Source organism: Crassostrea angulata, chromosome 10 (genome assembly GCF_025612915.1).
Source record: "Crassostrea angulata isolate pt1a10 chromosome 10, ASM2561291v2, whole genome shotgun sequence".
Lineage (NCBI taxonomy): Eukaryota > Metazoa > Mollusca > Bivalvia > Ostreida > Ostreidae > Magallana > Magallana angulata.
The window spans coordinates 48,379,622-48,393,609 of record NC_069120.1 but is presented as its reverse complement, the minus strand read 5'-3'; the positions used below and the strand labels follow the sequence as shown (position 1 = coordinate 48,393,609).

General features: G+C 34.7%; 1 protein-coding gene across 4 annotated transcripts in view; it reads right to left on the bottom strand.

The window, feature by feature from the left end:
- Nucleotides 1–4,798: 4,798 nt before the first annotated feature.
- Nucleotides 4,799–13,988, bottom strand: part of LOC128165449 (follistatin-related protein 5-like) — a 32,989-nt gene continuing 23,799 nt past the window's right edge. For all 4 annotated transcript variants that reach the window (XM_052829991.1, XM_052829989.1, XM_052829990.1 and 1 more), the window contains 13 exons: nt 13,342–13,557; nt 11,436–11,816; nt 10,744–10,944; nt 10,367–10,536; nt 9,992–10,109; nt 9,477–9,638; nt 9,216–9,359; nt 8,821–9,110; nt 8,402–8,587; nt 7,851–8,031; nt 7,177–7,380; nt 6,887–7,051; nt 4,799–6,641 (listed from right to left, as the gene is read on the bottom strand). In XM_052829991.1, the coding sequence (XP_052685951.1) occupies nt 6,433–6,641; nt 6,887–7,051; nt 7,177–7,380; nt 7,851–8,031; nt 8,402–8,587; nt 8,821–9,110; nt 9,216–9,359; nt 9,477–9,638; nt 9,992–10,109; nt 10,367–10,536; nt 10,744–10,944; nt 11,436–11,816; nt 13,342–13,557 (2,627 nt within the window). In that variant the 3' untranslated portion in view covers nt 4,799–6,432. The remainder of the gene's footprint in view (nt 6,642–6,886; nt 7,052–7,176; nt 7,381–7,850; nt 8,032–8,401; nt 8,588–8,820; nt 9,111–9,215; nt 9,360–9,476; nt 9,639–9,991; nt 10,110–10,366; nt 10,537–10,743; nt 10,945–11,435; nt 11,817–13,341; nt 13,558–13,988) is intronic.

Below are 13,988 nucleotides of genomic sequence, written 5' to 3'. Positions count from 1 at the left end.
GTTGTGAATATCATGACCCCCAAAGGTAGGATGGGGCTACAAATACAACAATGGGTGTCAAAGTTTTACATAGAAATATATTAAGTGAATCTTCAAAAATCTTCTTCTTAGAAAACAATCAGCCATGAAAACTTAAACTTGAGTCGAAGCAACTTTAGATTATGAAGATTCAAATACATAAAATCAAAAGTTTTCAGAGTAGGGTGGGGCCACATTGGGGATCCAATTGTACAAAGAAAAATATTTCAATTGCTCACAAAATTGGAAATATTATCACATATGGTTTTACTTATATGCAAGCATTTTGACATATTGCTGATTCTTTAAAATTGTTTAGACTATAGCCCCTGGATTATTCTTGGGCCTCAGAAGGGATTTAGAGTTTGATACAGGTTTATATTCCATATATAAACAATTGTTTAGGATCTTTTTTAGAACTGCAATGCTTACTATGTGATATGACTATAAAATCATCCTGTTAAAAAAGGGACTTGATTATAAACATAAGAATATTCAGGGAGAAAATGAATTATTTTAATACAGGATCGACATGTATTATACCACAGTGTCCAAATATTTTGTATTATGTCTACATTAAGCTGATTTTATCATGCCTATTGTTGCTCAGGTGAGCGATGTGTTCATGGGCCTCTTGTTATGTTAAAACATATTAAAGCATGTATGCCTTACAAGATTGCCTCATATTCAGACCAAAACTGTAATAAGAAACTAACGATCACAACTAAATGATGTTTATTTTAAATCTTTGTTAGGTAACATTATTAAACATTCATTTGTATCTCAAATTCAATTCATAAAGTTATTTATTTTAATGTACAGTGTTTTGTTTACAGGTAAATCTTTTATTTTGAAAACATGAAATATTAGACTGAAATAATAGTACTTGTTTGTTTGATAAGTCTTCAGCCTTTTTACAGTTGGGCTGACTTTCCTGTAAAGTATCAATTAAAAATAATATCCAAATAAAGTCCAAAGGCTAGACATAATATTCCCGACATTTTACTGTTTCAGATAGTCAACTTTCTCTGCACATTTTTATATATAGCTTCAAATATAGCTGAGATTCGATATAATTAGTTGTAATAAACTCTCATTCTAAAGTACAATTTTCTCGAAAACGACCACTTTTTTACTTTCTGAGAATTATGGTGACATTTTTACATAAACCTTTTGATATATCATAGCTCCAAAGATAGCTGGGATTAAATGTGACAAATTGTCTAGATCAGTTCCCATTCAAGTGACAGTCTAGTAAATGGTAAAAAGAGTGAACTAATGTTACAGTCACGAAGTGTTATACAAAAAAAAAACAAACAAAAACAAAACTCAATTTTGAAACCAATTCTGGGGTCATATTTTTAATTATAGTTTTGCTTAATTCTGAAACTTAGATTTTACAGTTTTCTTGCCTTCTGTGGACATTTTTCCATGTTCTGCTTCGTTCATAACATCATTCTTATCATCATCTCATCATCAAGTCGTTGGACTATCAGGATGGAACACTCTTTTTTTCGAGTGTATTTCTATAGCTAGTAAAAAACCGGTGAACACATCAAAGTACAGAAGAACTGAGAGCCGAGCTCTTTTGATGTGTTGTTATGCATATTGTGAAAAGATTAAAAAATCTCTCTCTCTCTCTCTCTCTCTCTCTCTCTCTCTCTCTCTCTCTCTCTCTCTCTCTCTCTCTCTCTCTCTCTGACGAAGTTGTTATTCATAGTAACATTGGAGATTTGCCTGCCTGCATCCAAGATCTGCTTTTAGCAGAGCGCGGCTAAAAAGCATTTGTCAATGAATTGTTTACCGTCGTGGCATGTTTTCTTTTGCCCTTAATAAGAGAAATCTTTTATTATTTTTGTTTTTTTTCTTGATCTGCAGTCATTTAGAAAATTGCAGATGAAAAGCACAATCATAATTTAAATTCAGATTAACAAATTGAACGTTGAATAAGTAAATTGATATTATTTTACGATGATATTCCAGAGTAAATTACACAGTCGAGTTCCAACCAACACAATATTTTGAAAAAAGGTTTAGTATGAACTTTTCAGTCCATACTATTGTAAAAAATATTGAGAATGCTTGTGTTGATTTTGATTATCTTCAAGTTGATCATCATTTATCATCATACGTCACCTTCTATATAATGCCGGTATATCATCTTCAGAATTTTCATTTACATTGACAATTTCAAATCTGATTTAAAATAAGTAAATATTTTAATGTACAGAGTTTTGTCGCTCCAAAATTTTGTGGCATCTGTGACATCACATTGGATTTACATGTTACCGGGGGCTCTAACAAATCACCCATGATGTTCAGCAAAAGGAATTTTATTTTTATTTTTTTTATACACTTCGTGTCCGGGGTTTATCGCCAAACAATTCATCTATGTCTGAGTAATTCTCATGGTCGCTTCCCATGAACGACAGGACATCGTCCTGATTTTCCGTCATTACGGTAAAGTACCCAACTTTGTAATAACTTACCTTACCAGTATAACGTTACATAAAATTAAATAAGGTAGCTGTTTTACAGCAGAAAACAAGACAAGAAACCTGAACAACGTTCTAAGTTTTAATACACACCGTTATAAGATGTTCACCTGTTGTACAGGTATAAACACACGCCGCTCAGAGAAAAAGAATGATTTCGGCACGTGGAGCTGTGCTTTATATACCACTGACCACAGGTGTGTTTACGTCACACAGGTCACTTTTTAACTTCTTTGAATTGAGTAACGCCTCGCTGCACTCGGAGATAATGCTACATGATACCCTCGTAGAGCCGAAAGGCGATATGTAATAGAATATCGAATTAAGCTTTATAATCTTATGAAATCAATATGAAAACATGCCTTTTTACAAAGTAAAAAAAATAGTTTGAAAAATATAATTTACTGGTTCAACTTTAAAATATTTGCCCAACATTGGTAAGCAAATTCATATTCATAGATTTGTATTTCAAAATTTAATATTTAATAAAAATAGTTTTTTAACTATGAAAGTATCCTGAGTACACATTAAGTTTTAAATTGTGATTTAAATCCTGTAATCCTGGAACAATAACAGGCCTATTTTGGGTCGGTACCACTTTGATCATAAATCTATTTTCTATTTAGAAGGGGAAAAATCTTCATTTTTTTTTTTTCGTTTCAAGAATCACCATGTCACCAATGCGGTATAATTATGCAACCATCCTAATGTAATGTAAATTCCAGTTTGTTTAATTGTCACCAAAAAACTGATTATGCTTAAATATAATAGTCTGCTAACGTGGGTTACGATGTATGTATTTTTCTGCAACGTCGCCACCTTCATATCCCGCACGAATCACCAAAGAAAGCATTTTATTGTGTAATGACTCATGTTTAATTGCTCTGAAATCGGGTCGTAGCTCCACAAGGAATCCAAATTTTCCTTTAAAAAACCTAAATTCTAAGTAGGTAAAAAAGCTAATCGATGAGCACAGTGGTTTTCGGGGATTTCGTGAAATCCATGCATGGTTACAATTTTTAAACTAATTCAGAAATGAACAAGTGAAAAGCTGTCAATGTGACACCAAACTGCAAGTTTTCTTTTATGTGAATAGTATGCATAATCCATGTCAACCCTGAACTGATAAACACTACCTACCCTATCCAGTGAAATGGAGTACCCAATTTGATATGCAATATTTTGCCAAAAAATGACTAAGTTCAAAAGCTGGTATTTCCCCCCATAAATTATCAGAATCAAAATCCCAGCAATTAACACACATCTGATATATGTACAATTGATCCGCAAAAGGACAACTTCTTATCTTGAAAACTGTAAGAGGAGTTATCCGTATAATAAGGGTACCATATATGCAATATTTTGCCAAAAAATGACTGAGTTCAAAAGCTGGTATTTTTTTCATAAATTATCACAAATCAAAATCCTAGCAATATGTACACCTCTGATATGTGTACAATTGATTTGCAAAGGAACAACCTCTTGAAAACTGTAGGAGGAGTTATCCGTACAATGTTATGAACAATGAGGGTACCCTTTTGGCAGCCACCCGCCCGCCCACCCGCCATTTTCACCATTTTAATAACCGGATTTTTCCGTTGGAACGCCCGGTTAAAAATTGTACATGTATTTAAAAGACGCCATGTACATGGCTAATTGTTGAGAGAAAATTTGTGGTTTGTGTTACTTACATGTAATTTAATAAAAATTTCGCACGAGGACTCAAGAGAGAGAGAGAGAGAGAGAGAGGGGGGAGGGAGGGACTGAGAAATGTCAAAATCTGTTTAAATTGTATTCAAAAATTTCTTTTTATGCTGGATATTTGCATAATCAGTAAAAGGCTCAACAGAATTACAGCTAGTTGAACTGGAATATACTTTATTCTTTTTTATTGGTTATCAACTTCTGAATTTAATTGAAATAATTCTTACTTAAATCCAAGTATTGTGTAAGGCAATGCAGCGTTTTGCTGTTCTCTCTACATTAGCATGAGCCAAGAGCGATAACGCAGACGTGTTGTGTTTTTTAATATAGAACCGACAACTCTGTAGCCAAGTACAATAACACGTTTTTGAAAACAGAACGTACAATTTTGTAGATCGACAGGAGTTACTTCCTTCAAGCAAATACATTCTATCGTTAGAGAAATTGATACTTGATATATCTAATCTCTCATTCAACTGTATATATACATGTAATATTGAAATGGTCAGTAAAATTTTCATTAAATAAAATCAACATTTATACTCCCCCACTGAACCCCTAAAAATTACATTAACAAAATCAAAATCACAAAAACTTTATTTCCCAGTAAAAGGCATATGGCAAAAATCAAACAGTTGTAAGGAATGTATATATATGTAATCAACAAAGAAATCACTCAGCACTTGCAAAGCGGAATTGGACTGGTTGAACACCACATTATAACGAACACCTGTATATGACGGGTAGAAATTAAAAGAACATCAACAAACATTAAGGACAAGTCTGTACACATAAATGCAGCACTGTTAACTATTCCCTCTCAGGTACACTATGGATTACATAAAAATTAGACAGTTAATTAAACAATTTTTTCTCCTACATGTATGCAATATCTCATTAAGCCTGCTTGTATTATGTGGTCTTAAATACTGGGTAACTAAAACCTAATAACTTCAGAGTAGAATGTTCAGATTTAAGAAAGCTAAAAAAAAAATCTGGTCTAATTTTACATATTGTATAATGGAATGTAATAAAACCCATAAAGATAAATGTAAAAGAGTATAAAATACAAAAGAAAATAAGTAAAATCACAAAATAAAATTATAAAAACATGATTAATGCTGAAAAAAATAAATCACAAGACAATGGACATGTATATTGCTTAAATATTGTTAATCTACCAGAGTAAAATAATCCAAGGAGTGATTAGTGTCAGAGTTACATGTTAAACAAGTATAACTACAGAATTCTTTTTTATTGGTGCCTGACCATAACCTACCATGTAAAAACTTTCACTATTAAATTCTGTAACAACAAAGCACTATACCATTGATGACAATGATATTATTCTTGGAACTTTTATTTCAAAAGCACCTCTTCAAAAATAGGTTTGAAAAACAGAAAAAATGATGTATCATATGTTTAAGTTATAGCAAGCACATTAAAGAGGACCCTAAGGTACAACACAGATGGAAACAAAATGTGGTCCTAACCTCCCTCATTACATGGTCAGATTCCCATTTAACATTCTGTTTCTGTATGTCAAATACACTTCATTAATTGAAAAATCTTAATTTCTGTTTATTTGTTTTCTTTTCAGTAAATTTCTGGCCCACTGTAACCATGTAGCAATGACAATAACAGACCGACACACACACAGGTACACAGCAGTAATACTCAGCTGTTCCTTGCACTACATCATTTTATGTAAGTTCTTGGTCTAGCTTAAGCACATCTACATTGGACATACATTCAAAGCTTGTTTGTCATTTTATCTTTACTTTAATCAAACGAATCAAAGGTATAAAAAAATCTATTATATGATTTTAACATATCAGCAAACATAAGTATATTACACTTTAAGTATTATCCACTAATTGATGGACCTCTTAAGTATTTAAATCATGTCAACAAAAGCATCATAATTCACATCAGGCTCTTGCAATTCCTCACATATGTTCATCTATTTGGTACAACAAATCAAACAAAATTACAAATTCATAAGAAGGATGTCAAACTTATAACACACTTCAAGTGACAGTTAAATGGTAGTTTCATTTAAAAAATCAATTCTGCACCAAACATCAATAACAATTCTCAAAAAAAAAAGGTCTTCTACGAAAACAAGAAAACCACATCATAACATCATGAACTCATCTGATGAGTTTCAAACTTTTGAGATGACCCCTTATCAATGACATTATGAAATAGTCCATCACGCTACGGAGGCCACATTGTAGGCTACCTTGTCTGGGTTCTTCAGACCAGACAGCTGACAGTCTATGTACATGTCTTGTCCATTCAGGATCATCAGGGTGTCTTTTGAGGGTGTGGCAAAGTACTTGCTGAAAACATCGCCCCCAACAACAGAACGAGACACTGGTGTAAAGGGGTTCAAGGTCATCTTTGGAGGTTCACCCATACCTTGATAAGAAATTGAAGGAGTCAGTCAAATTTTACAGCAGACATGCCCCCCACCCTCTCAATTTTACTCTTGTTCCAACCAAATTTTATATTTCAAAATTATTTGTCATTTATACAGCCATGTAATTTCCTTTAAACTGAAAAACATACATGTAATTTTAGCCATTCATATCTAAATTATTACAATTAATCAATGTTCTACATGAATATTTCATGTTAGGGGATTATTTCCTGAATTACTGTACCTTTGAGAGATGTGATTTTCCCATTGTTTAGTTGAACAGAGTAAATCTCAGGAAGTTCCTGTGATGTCATCACAATGTTGTAGCCATGGCCATCCTTGGACGGAAAAAAGGTCACGTCGCTGACCTTTGAACTTACAGTTACCTCTGTCATCTTGCTTATCTCCCCTGAAAAAAAAACCAAACCATAGTAAAATAATAAAAACATTTTTAATTCACTTCGAAAAACTACTGTACAATCATGATTTGTGAGACTGCTCTGGAATTTTACAAAGAATAAATTTGTCACTCACCGTTCTCCTTGACCCTGGCAATGTGGACCTTGCCCATCTCTTTGTCCACACTGACAACATGCTCAGAGTCAGGTGACACATACGGGGTCCCAGGCAGGGTAATGTTGGACACAGGTGTGTCTGTGATCAGGTCAATCAGAATCTGGGTCGTCTTCGGACCACTGGGACCATTGGTCGGTTTGCACTTAACAAGAATGTGTCCTCCTGTTTCCAAAGAAAAAACAAAGATTGTATAATGTACTTTAAAGGTCACAATATGATATTCAATTACTTTTACAGCAAAGGTTTTAAAACCTTTGCCCCTACATGTAACAAGCCTAAGATATATAATATGCATAATTTTATGTTTCTACAGGTGAGTGTCATTTTCTCAAACTTTAAGACAAGTAACATCTTAACTGACGTATACATTGAGTAAAAATTGTTCACCTAAGTAAACACTCTGAAACACAGATGAACAATATATTTTTAATACACTGTGTGACAACACATGATCCAATGTCCACCTTTTTACCTAGGGTTAAGAAAGCCATATCCTGGGGTACGCTGGCAAAGTTTTCTATGACCAGACTTTGTTTTCCTCACTTTCCAAGTGGTATTATTGAAGGCCACTTTATGAGGAGTAGAGGCAGACAAAGCTTCCTACAGCCAAAGACTATGTGTGCTTTACTTACCTAGTGGTATGAATGCAACTTCTTGTGGGAGGCAGGCAAAGCTCTCTAGATCCAGGGACTTGGTGTACCTCATAGACTCCAGCTCAATCTTGAACAGGTTGTGTTGTTCACTGTGGACGACGTAGCCATACCTCATGTTCTGATGAAGTTCACTGATGGGAGGAATGAACATGTCCTGTACCTGCAAATACATTATTACAAATGTCTCAGTTATCCTGATATCTTCTGTTTGAGAATTTAATTGTGGTTTTTACATAGGAATATAATAAAAGAATGCATGCCCATGTGTATCTGCTACTTGTAGCTTTACTATTTTCTTATTTAAGTAAAATTAAATAAGGATTAGCATAAATAAAAGAAAATTTAAAATGCTGTATACTTCTTCTGAAAATCAATTCAAAGCTGAATACTTTCAACAAGAAAATATTCAATGAAATATAATTAATATAAAATTTAATATAATTAATTATATTAAAATATAATTCAAACATTTCTTTTTAAATAAAAAAGTATGTTGAAAACTCATCCAAGAATCTAAATGCTTTATTTACCAAGTCAAATTTGTATCCAATAGGCTGGGTATGCACCATTGAGTGGCGCGTGTCAGAGCTGGCCTCCTTAATAACAACAATGGTTTTACTTCCTGTGTTTTTATCAGAGTTCCAACACAAGACCCACACCTCATCAAGATGTTCTACGTAATACAACTTGGCAGGAAACAGGTCCGTCCTCACAAACTTATAAAAGAACACCAAAAACAAGGGTGAATACAAGTATATTTATATCCGAATAATATATTTCTGATTTTTAAAGTGAAAAATATTAAGAAAACTCCATTTAAAAATGTTAATTTTTATATGTAAAATGAGCTAGTTCAGAAAATTTTCTCCCATCTGTACACAAAACAAAAAAGCAAATGAAAATAATCAAAAAGAAAACATGACCCATGTAAGCAATGTTACAACATTACCTCGACTGGGTTCATAGTTTGTACCGCATCAATGACCACGACCCGGTTTTCGGTTGGCTGAGCAATGTACAGGAACTTGTTTTGGACGTTGACCGATGGTCCCCAGTTACAGTCCTTTCTCTGGTCACACAGATGAATCGGAGCATCCAGTTCCTCAGGGATGTACTTCAGATGTCCGAAGCTGCTGTGAACCTGCCGCTTGGTGTAACATCCACTCGGGTTGTAGGCGCTATATCCTGTCTGATGGAAGACGAAAAACGTCTCCTGCCGAGAACTCTGTTTGCTATACACTGTAAACAAAAAGTCACAGCTCTAAGCAATGAACATAAATATGACTTATACAGGTAACTCTAAGTTGATTTCATAGTGTATTTTAGGAAAAGTTTTAGTCTTACAGTGGTTCTCTGTTCGATTTGGTTTCTGTATGTACACCATGGCTATGTCTTCACTGTTGCCAGCTACATTTTTGGCTTGACATTTATAAGCCCCTGAATCACGCTGGTAGTTTGAGCTTTTTATGATGAGAGTACCATTTTCATCTAAATTGAAAAGAAAACATTTCTCTTGAGATACTTACATTACCATATCAGCTTACAAACTGAATTTATGAATTCAATGTTTAGAATGATGTTCATAATTTCTGTGAGAGTACTAACGTATTCTGGCGTAATGGTCCGGTCTCACAGGGATGACCTTGTCATTGAACTGCCACTGGATGGTGGGGCGGGGAATCCCTGTCACATGACAGTGGAGGAAGATGTCCACCCCGCTCACAGGTAACATCATGGAGGATGGGGACACCTTCACGAACGGGGGAACTAGAATGTACACACAGAATTCAATACACTCAATCAGAAAGAAAACATTAGACTAAGTATGGATTCAATTAACAGCAATCAAAGATATCCATTTTTTGATAAGCTTGATAATGCTAAATAAATACTATATAGATTAAATATGTTATCATTCTTTCTTAATCTCTTTGTAGGTAAAATAATGTTTTAAAGCATGCAAAGCTTTATATTTCAATTTTCACTTAAAAAATTAAACTTATCATTATTTTTCTCCATGTATCAATTTTTACTTAAGAATCAAACATAATTCTGACAATTTTCTCCATATCATGCTCTGCTCCATTGATTTCCTTAAACACACAGAATGAATCACTCACTGTTGATTTGCAGTGTGTGGACCTGCTTGAATCCCGACCTGTACTTGTCATAACATGTCCAGTTCCCAATGTGGTGGATGCCCACACTCTCAAAGTAGAGGGTGCCATCGGAGAAGACCTACAATTATACAGAAATTATCTAAATTATCAGGTAAGTATAGCAGGCTTATTTGACAGGTATAAAATTTAGCAACTTTATAATATTAAGACTGAAAGATGAGAAAATCTTTATCATTATGGTTGCTATTGTAAACTCCAACAAGTAAGTAATGATATTTACATTGCATAATTTTGAAATGCATATTAAAAAATGGTTTTCAAGTCAATTGATTTTTCCACAACAGTTAGTTAAATGACACGTTTGGTGACACCTACAGCTATTCCTGGGAAACTGATGGTCTCCAAATCAGTGTTATGTCTGCTCCAGATGATATGGGAATTCTCTGAGGATGGGGAAATTCCACATCTCAGCTCGAGTCCATTACCGACCGTGGCTAATGTCGGCACCTCCTGGAAGGACTCCTCAAAGGCAGCTGGCTTTAAATCTGTCACAGAACAAGTCATTTACAAACTACCTTTTATCACCTCCCTGTTTATTGCATGTACAGAAATATCACTTTTCATATCGTAATTTTAAATATTGTCCAACACATTCTATGCTTTCAGCTTTTGAAATATCAATTCTATCAAATTTGACTGAATATGCTTTGAAATTACAAATGTATCAAATTTCTAACTAGGTTTACACTTACCAAAGGCTTTGAGAAACTCTCCCTCTTGAATTTCATCATCCAGAATATTCTCAAACCTAAACATGTCCATGAGGGTGCACGATGCAAACATTCGCTGAAACGGTTCTGTGACCCAGATCTCCCAGATTTCATCGCGTACAATTGTGTTGTCCATGTTCTTGTCATAGTAACTAAACATGAGGGAGGCTAGATAATCTTTTTCTGGAAAAAAAAGAAAACAAACATTAATTTGTGAAGACAGTTGATCACTGAATTGATTTCTATCTCTTTTTGTGAACAAAAATGGTGGCTATCAGAGAACAAACACATAGCTAACTCTTATCTCTTTGGCATATTCTAATTATTATAACTCCCTTGCTGCCAAAATCTAGTACATGTAGTTCCTTGTGTACTTTCCCTTGCTTTATGCAAGTACATGTATTTCTTTTATTTCAGTTTAAAGTAAATTAACAATGATTAAATAGCATATAATGAAGATCAATAATGAAGATCAATTAAACCAAAAACTTTGTAATTTGTTTCATTGTCCTTTGTATTACCATACAAAAATCTATATTTTCATTAATTCTGCTACAGTCTGAAGCCAAAATCATGTCCATCTGAACAACAACAAAAAACTATCCATTAAACCATGTTGCTTAGCTGACACAGATTTGACGGTACATGTATAAGTAACACCGGGTACTACTCACTGCTGTACAGTGCCTGGGGGGAGCAGTCCTTCTCCTGGAACCGCACACAGTGGTACCTCAGGACCTCCGCCTTCATCTGGGTGTACTCCTGTAGGGAGCACAGCTCTGAGAACATGGCCTCTTCCACCCTGTCCCTCAGCTTCTTGGGACTGAGGTCTTTAGCCTTCCCCTCTCCCTGACTACTGCTCGAGGGGCCGGGGTTTATTCTCTCCAGGCTGACCTTGATTTCTGGTGCTTTCTCAGTCTGGTCCACCGGTGTCTCAGAAGGTAGGACTATTTCAGACTTGTCATCATTATCTAATGTCAAAGGTTTCGCAGGTTTAACGGTGCTGTCTGGTCTCTTGACTCGCAGAAGCAAGGGCTCTGGGGTACTTTTTACGTCTATCAAAGATAGAAGAACATTAACACTATCATACAATGGTATGCAAGCATAGCACATTTCAACATAATAATCAAAGTACAAAGGTAGGCTATTTTTGCATTTTCTATTTTTTGTTCTTAGTTCCAGTTCAAAAGCAAACTTGAACATATACAGTCTATATTACCATAAGCATTTAAATGATCTCTAATTATAAACTTAAGGGCATTGGCAACAATCCTGGTTTCTGGACAAAGTTTTTCATAAATTCTTAAATGAATTTATATGTGTCTATATAGACAACAACAGACACTAGAGACCCCTCTTTCCATCCTTATTACAAAAATATTTCTAAAAATATTAATTTTGCATTCAACATTGATTTCAATGTAATTCAATGAACAAATCGCAATAATTAATATTTGAAAGGAGCAATTTTTTGATAAGTGAGATATGTGATTATAAATTAAATGATACATATTATTGTAAATCGATTTTATATGATATCCTACTGATAATGATATATAGGGCGAATATTTTCAGAAAAGTGTGAACCTCAATTTGCTCTTTCCTATTCAAGAGTTACCGTCCTTGATTTTGTCACCGAACACACACACAGTAAATAATAAAGATCATTAACAATTATCTACACCGGTACTTATCTTTGAGGTATCAAGAAAAAAGAAGGTTCTAATATTTTTGAATTCCTAGTTAGGCGTGCTCTAAGAGAGCAAAAGTAACTCATTATTCATTGTCAGAAATGTCTCTTTTACAAATTAATAATTAAAATGTGAGTCATTGATAATTCTGACTTAGCAATGAGGTCAGGTTAATTTACAAATGATCTCATTGTCCACAAAATAAAGCAGCTATGAATAGTGTATGTGTATATAATATTTCATGCATATACATGTACATGTATATGTGTGTATTGTACTATAATATCAAAACAATAGGTATGAAAATAAATGAATTTAGACTCTCGGTCTACTGTCTTTTGTTAAAGAGTATCGGAGTTAATCAGTGTTTGGTTCACTTCTTTTTTTTATTTTGCTCGTCTCAAAGATGTTGCGGTAGGGATGACCCCCCCCCCCCCCCCCAACCTTCCTCAGTTGTCTGTCAATAGTAAATAAGAAAACGAAAGGTCATTTAAAATCTTTCTCACAATGTTTGCCATATAGGAATTTGCTCCTCTCTTTTCTGAGGCCCATGTAACCTGCTTGTTGACGCAGAGCGATATATAAATATCGCTTCATCTTTATACATGACATATTTTGTTTACCTCGGAAACACTGCTTTTTTTACCATAATGTTAAAAAAGAGCTCATATTATGGGAGATTACTCCCAGTTGGAAAACAATTCAAGAGGGGTAACTCTAATTCATTGTATAAAAGAGAAAATGCAGGTGCAAATTTTTTAAATCCTTAGCACTTCGTTGCCAATGCCCTTAAATAGTAGCACATGGTATTTAAAACCACACTTCACACATCTATGCAACTGAAAATGAGAAGACTTCAGTGCGATGGTTTTTATTTAAAACACCATACCTTGAGTCTGTCCACAGTCCCTCTTGATGAAGTTGACAGACTTCTGGGTGATACAAGACTCCTGATGATAGGTGTGACACTCGCCAGTACTGTAGTTGTACTTAATGGCCGTACAGTCCTTGCACGCATCACGACAGTCCTGAAAAGAACTCATTTTGTCCAACCGTATCTCACAGGGCACGCTGGCTGGTAGCTGGACCTCGTGGTAGGAACAATCTGGTGAAGGTCAGTCAAAAGATTAGTCTACTGCTAGGCAATGTTACATATCTTAATGGACTTGAACTTACAGTACTGATCAGACCCAACCTAACAGAAAATACCGACTTATGGTCGGGAAAATACGGTAAACCCCAACTAAACCCTGGGTTTACTAGAGTGGACCCAGAGTTAACCCAGCTTGAGTAAACCCAGAGTTAACCAAGAGTGGACACAGAGAGTAAACCCCAATCAGAAGTTTACCCCTGAGAGCAGACATTACATGTGTATTTGTAATACACAAGGAGTAGGAATTACAAGCAGTAAGGTGGTAATATTAAGATAAAAAATGGGTCTGCTTCAGTGTGTACAGTGGACCCCAAAAGCAAAGCCCGAGTAAACCCAATGTAAACCCAGAGTAGACGCAAATTTTCAAACACAGACCCACAGTA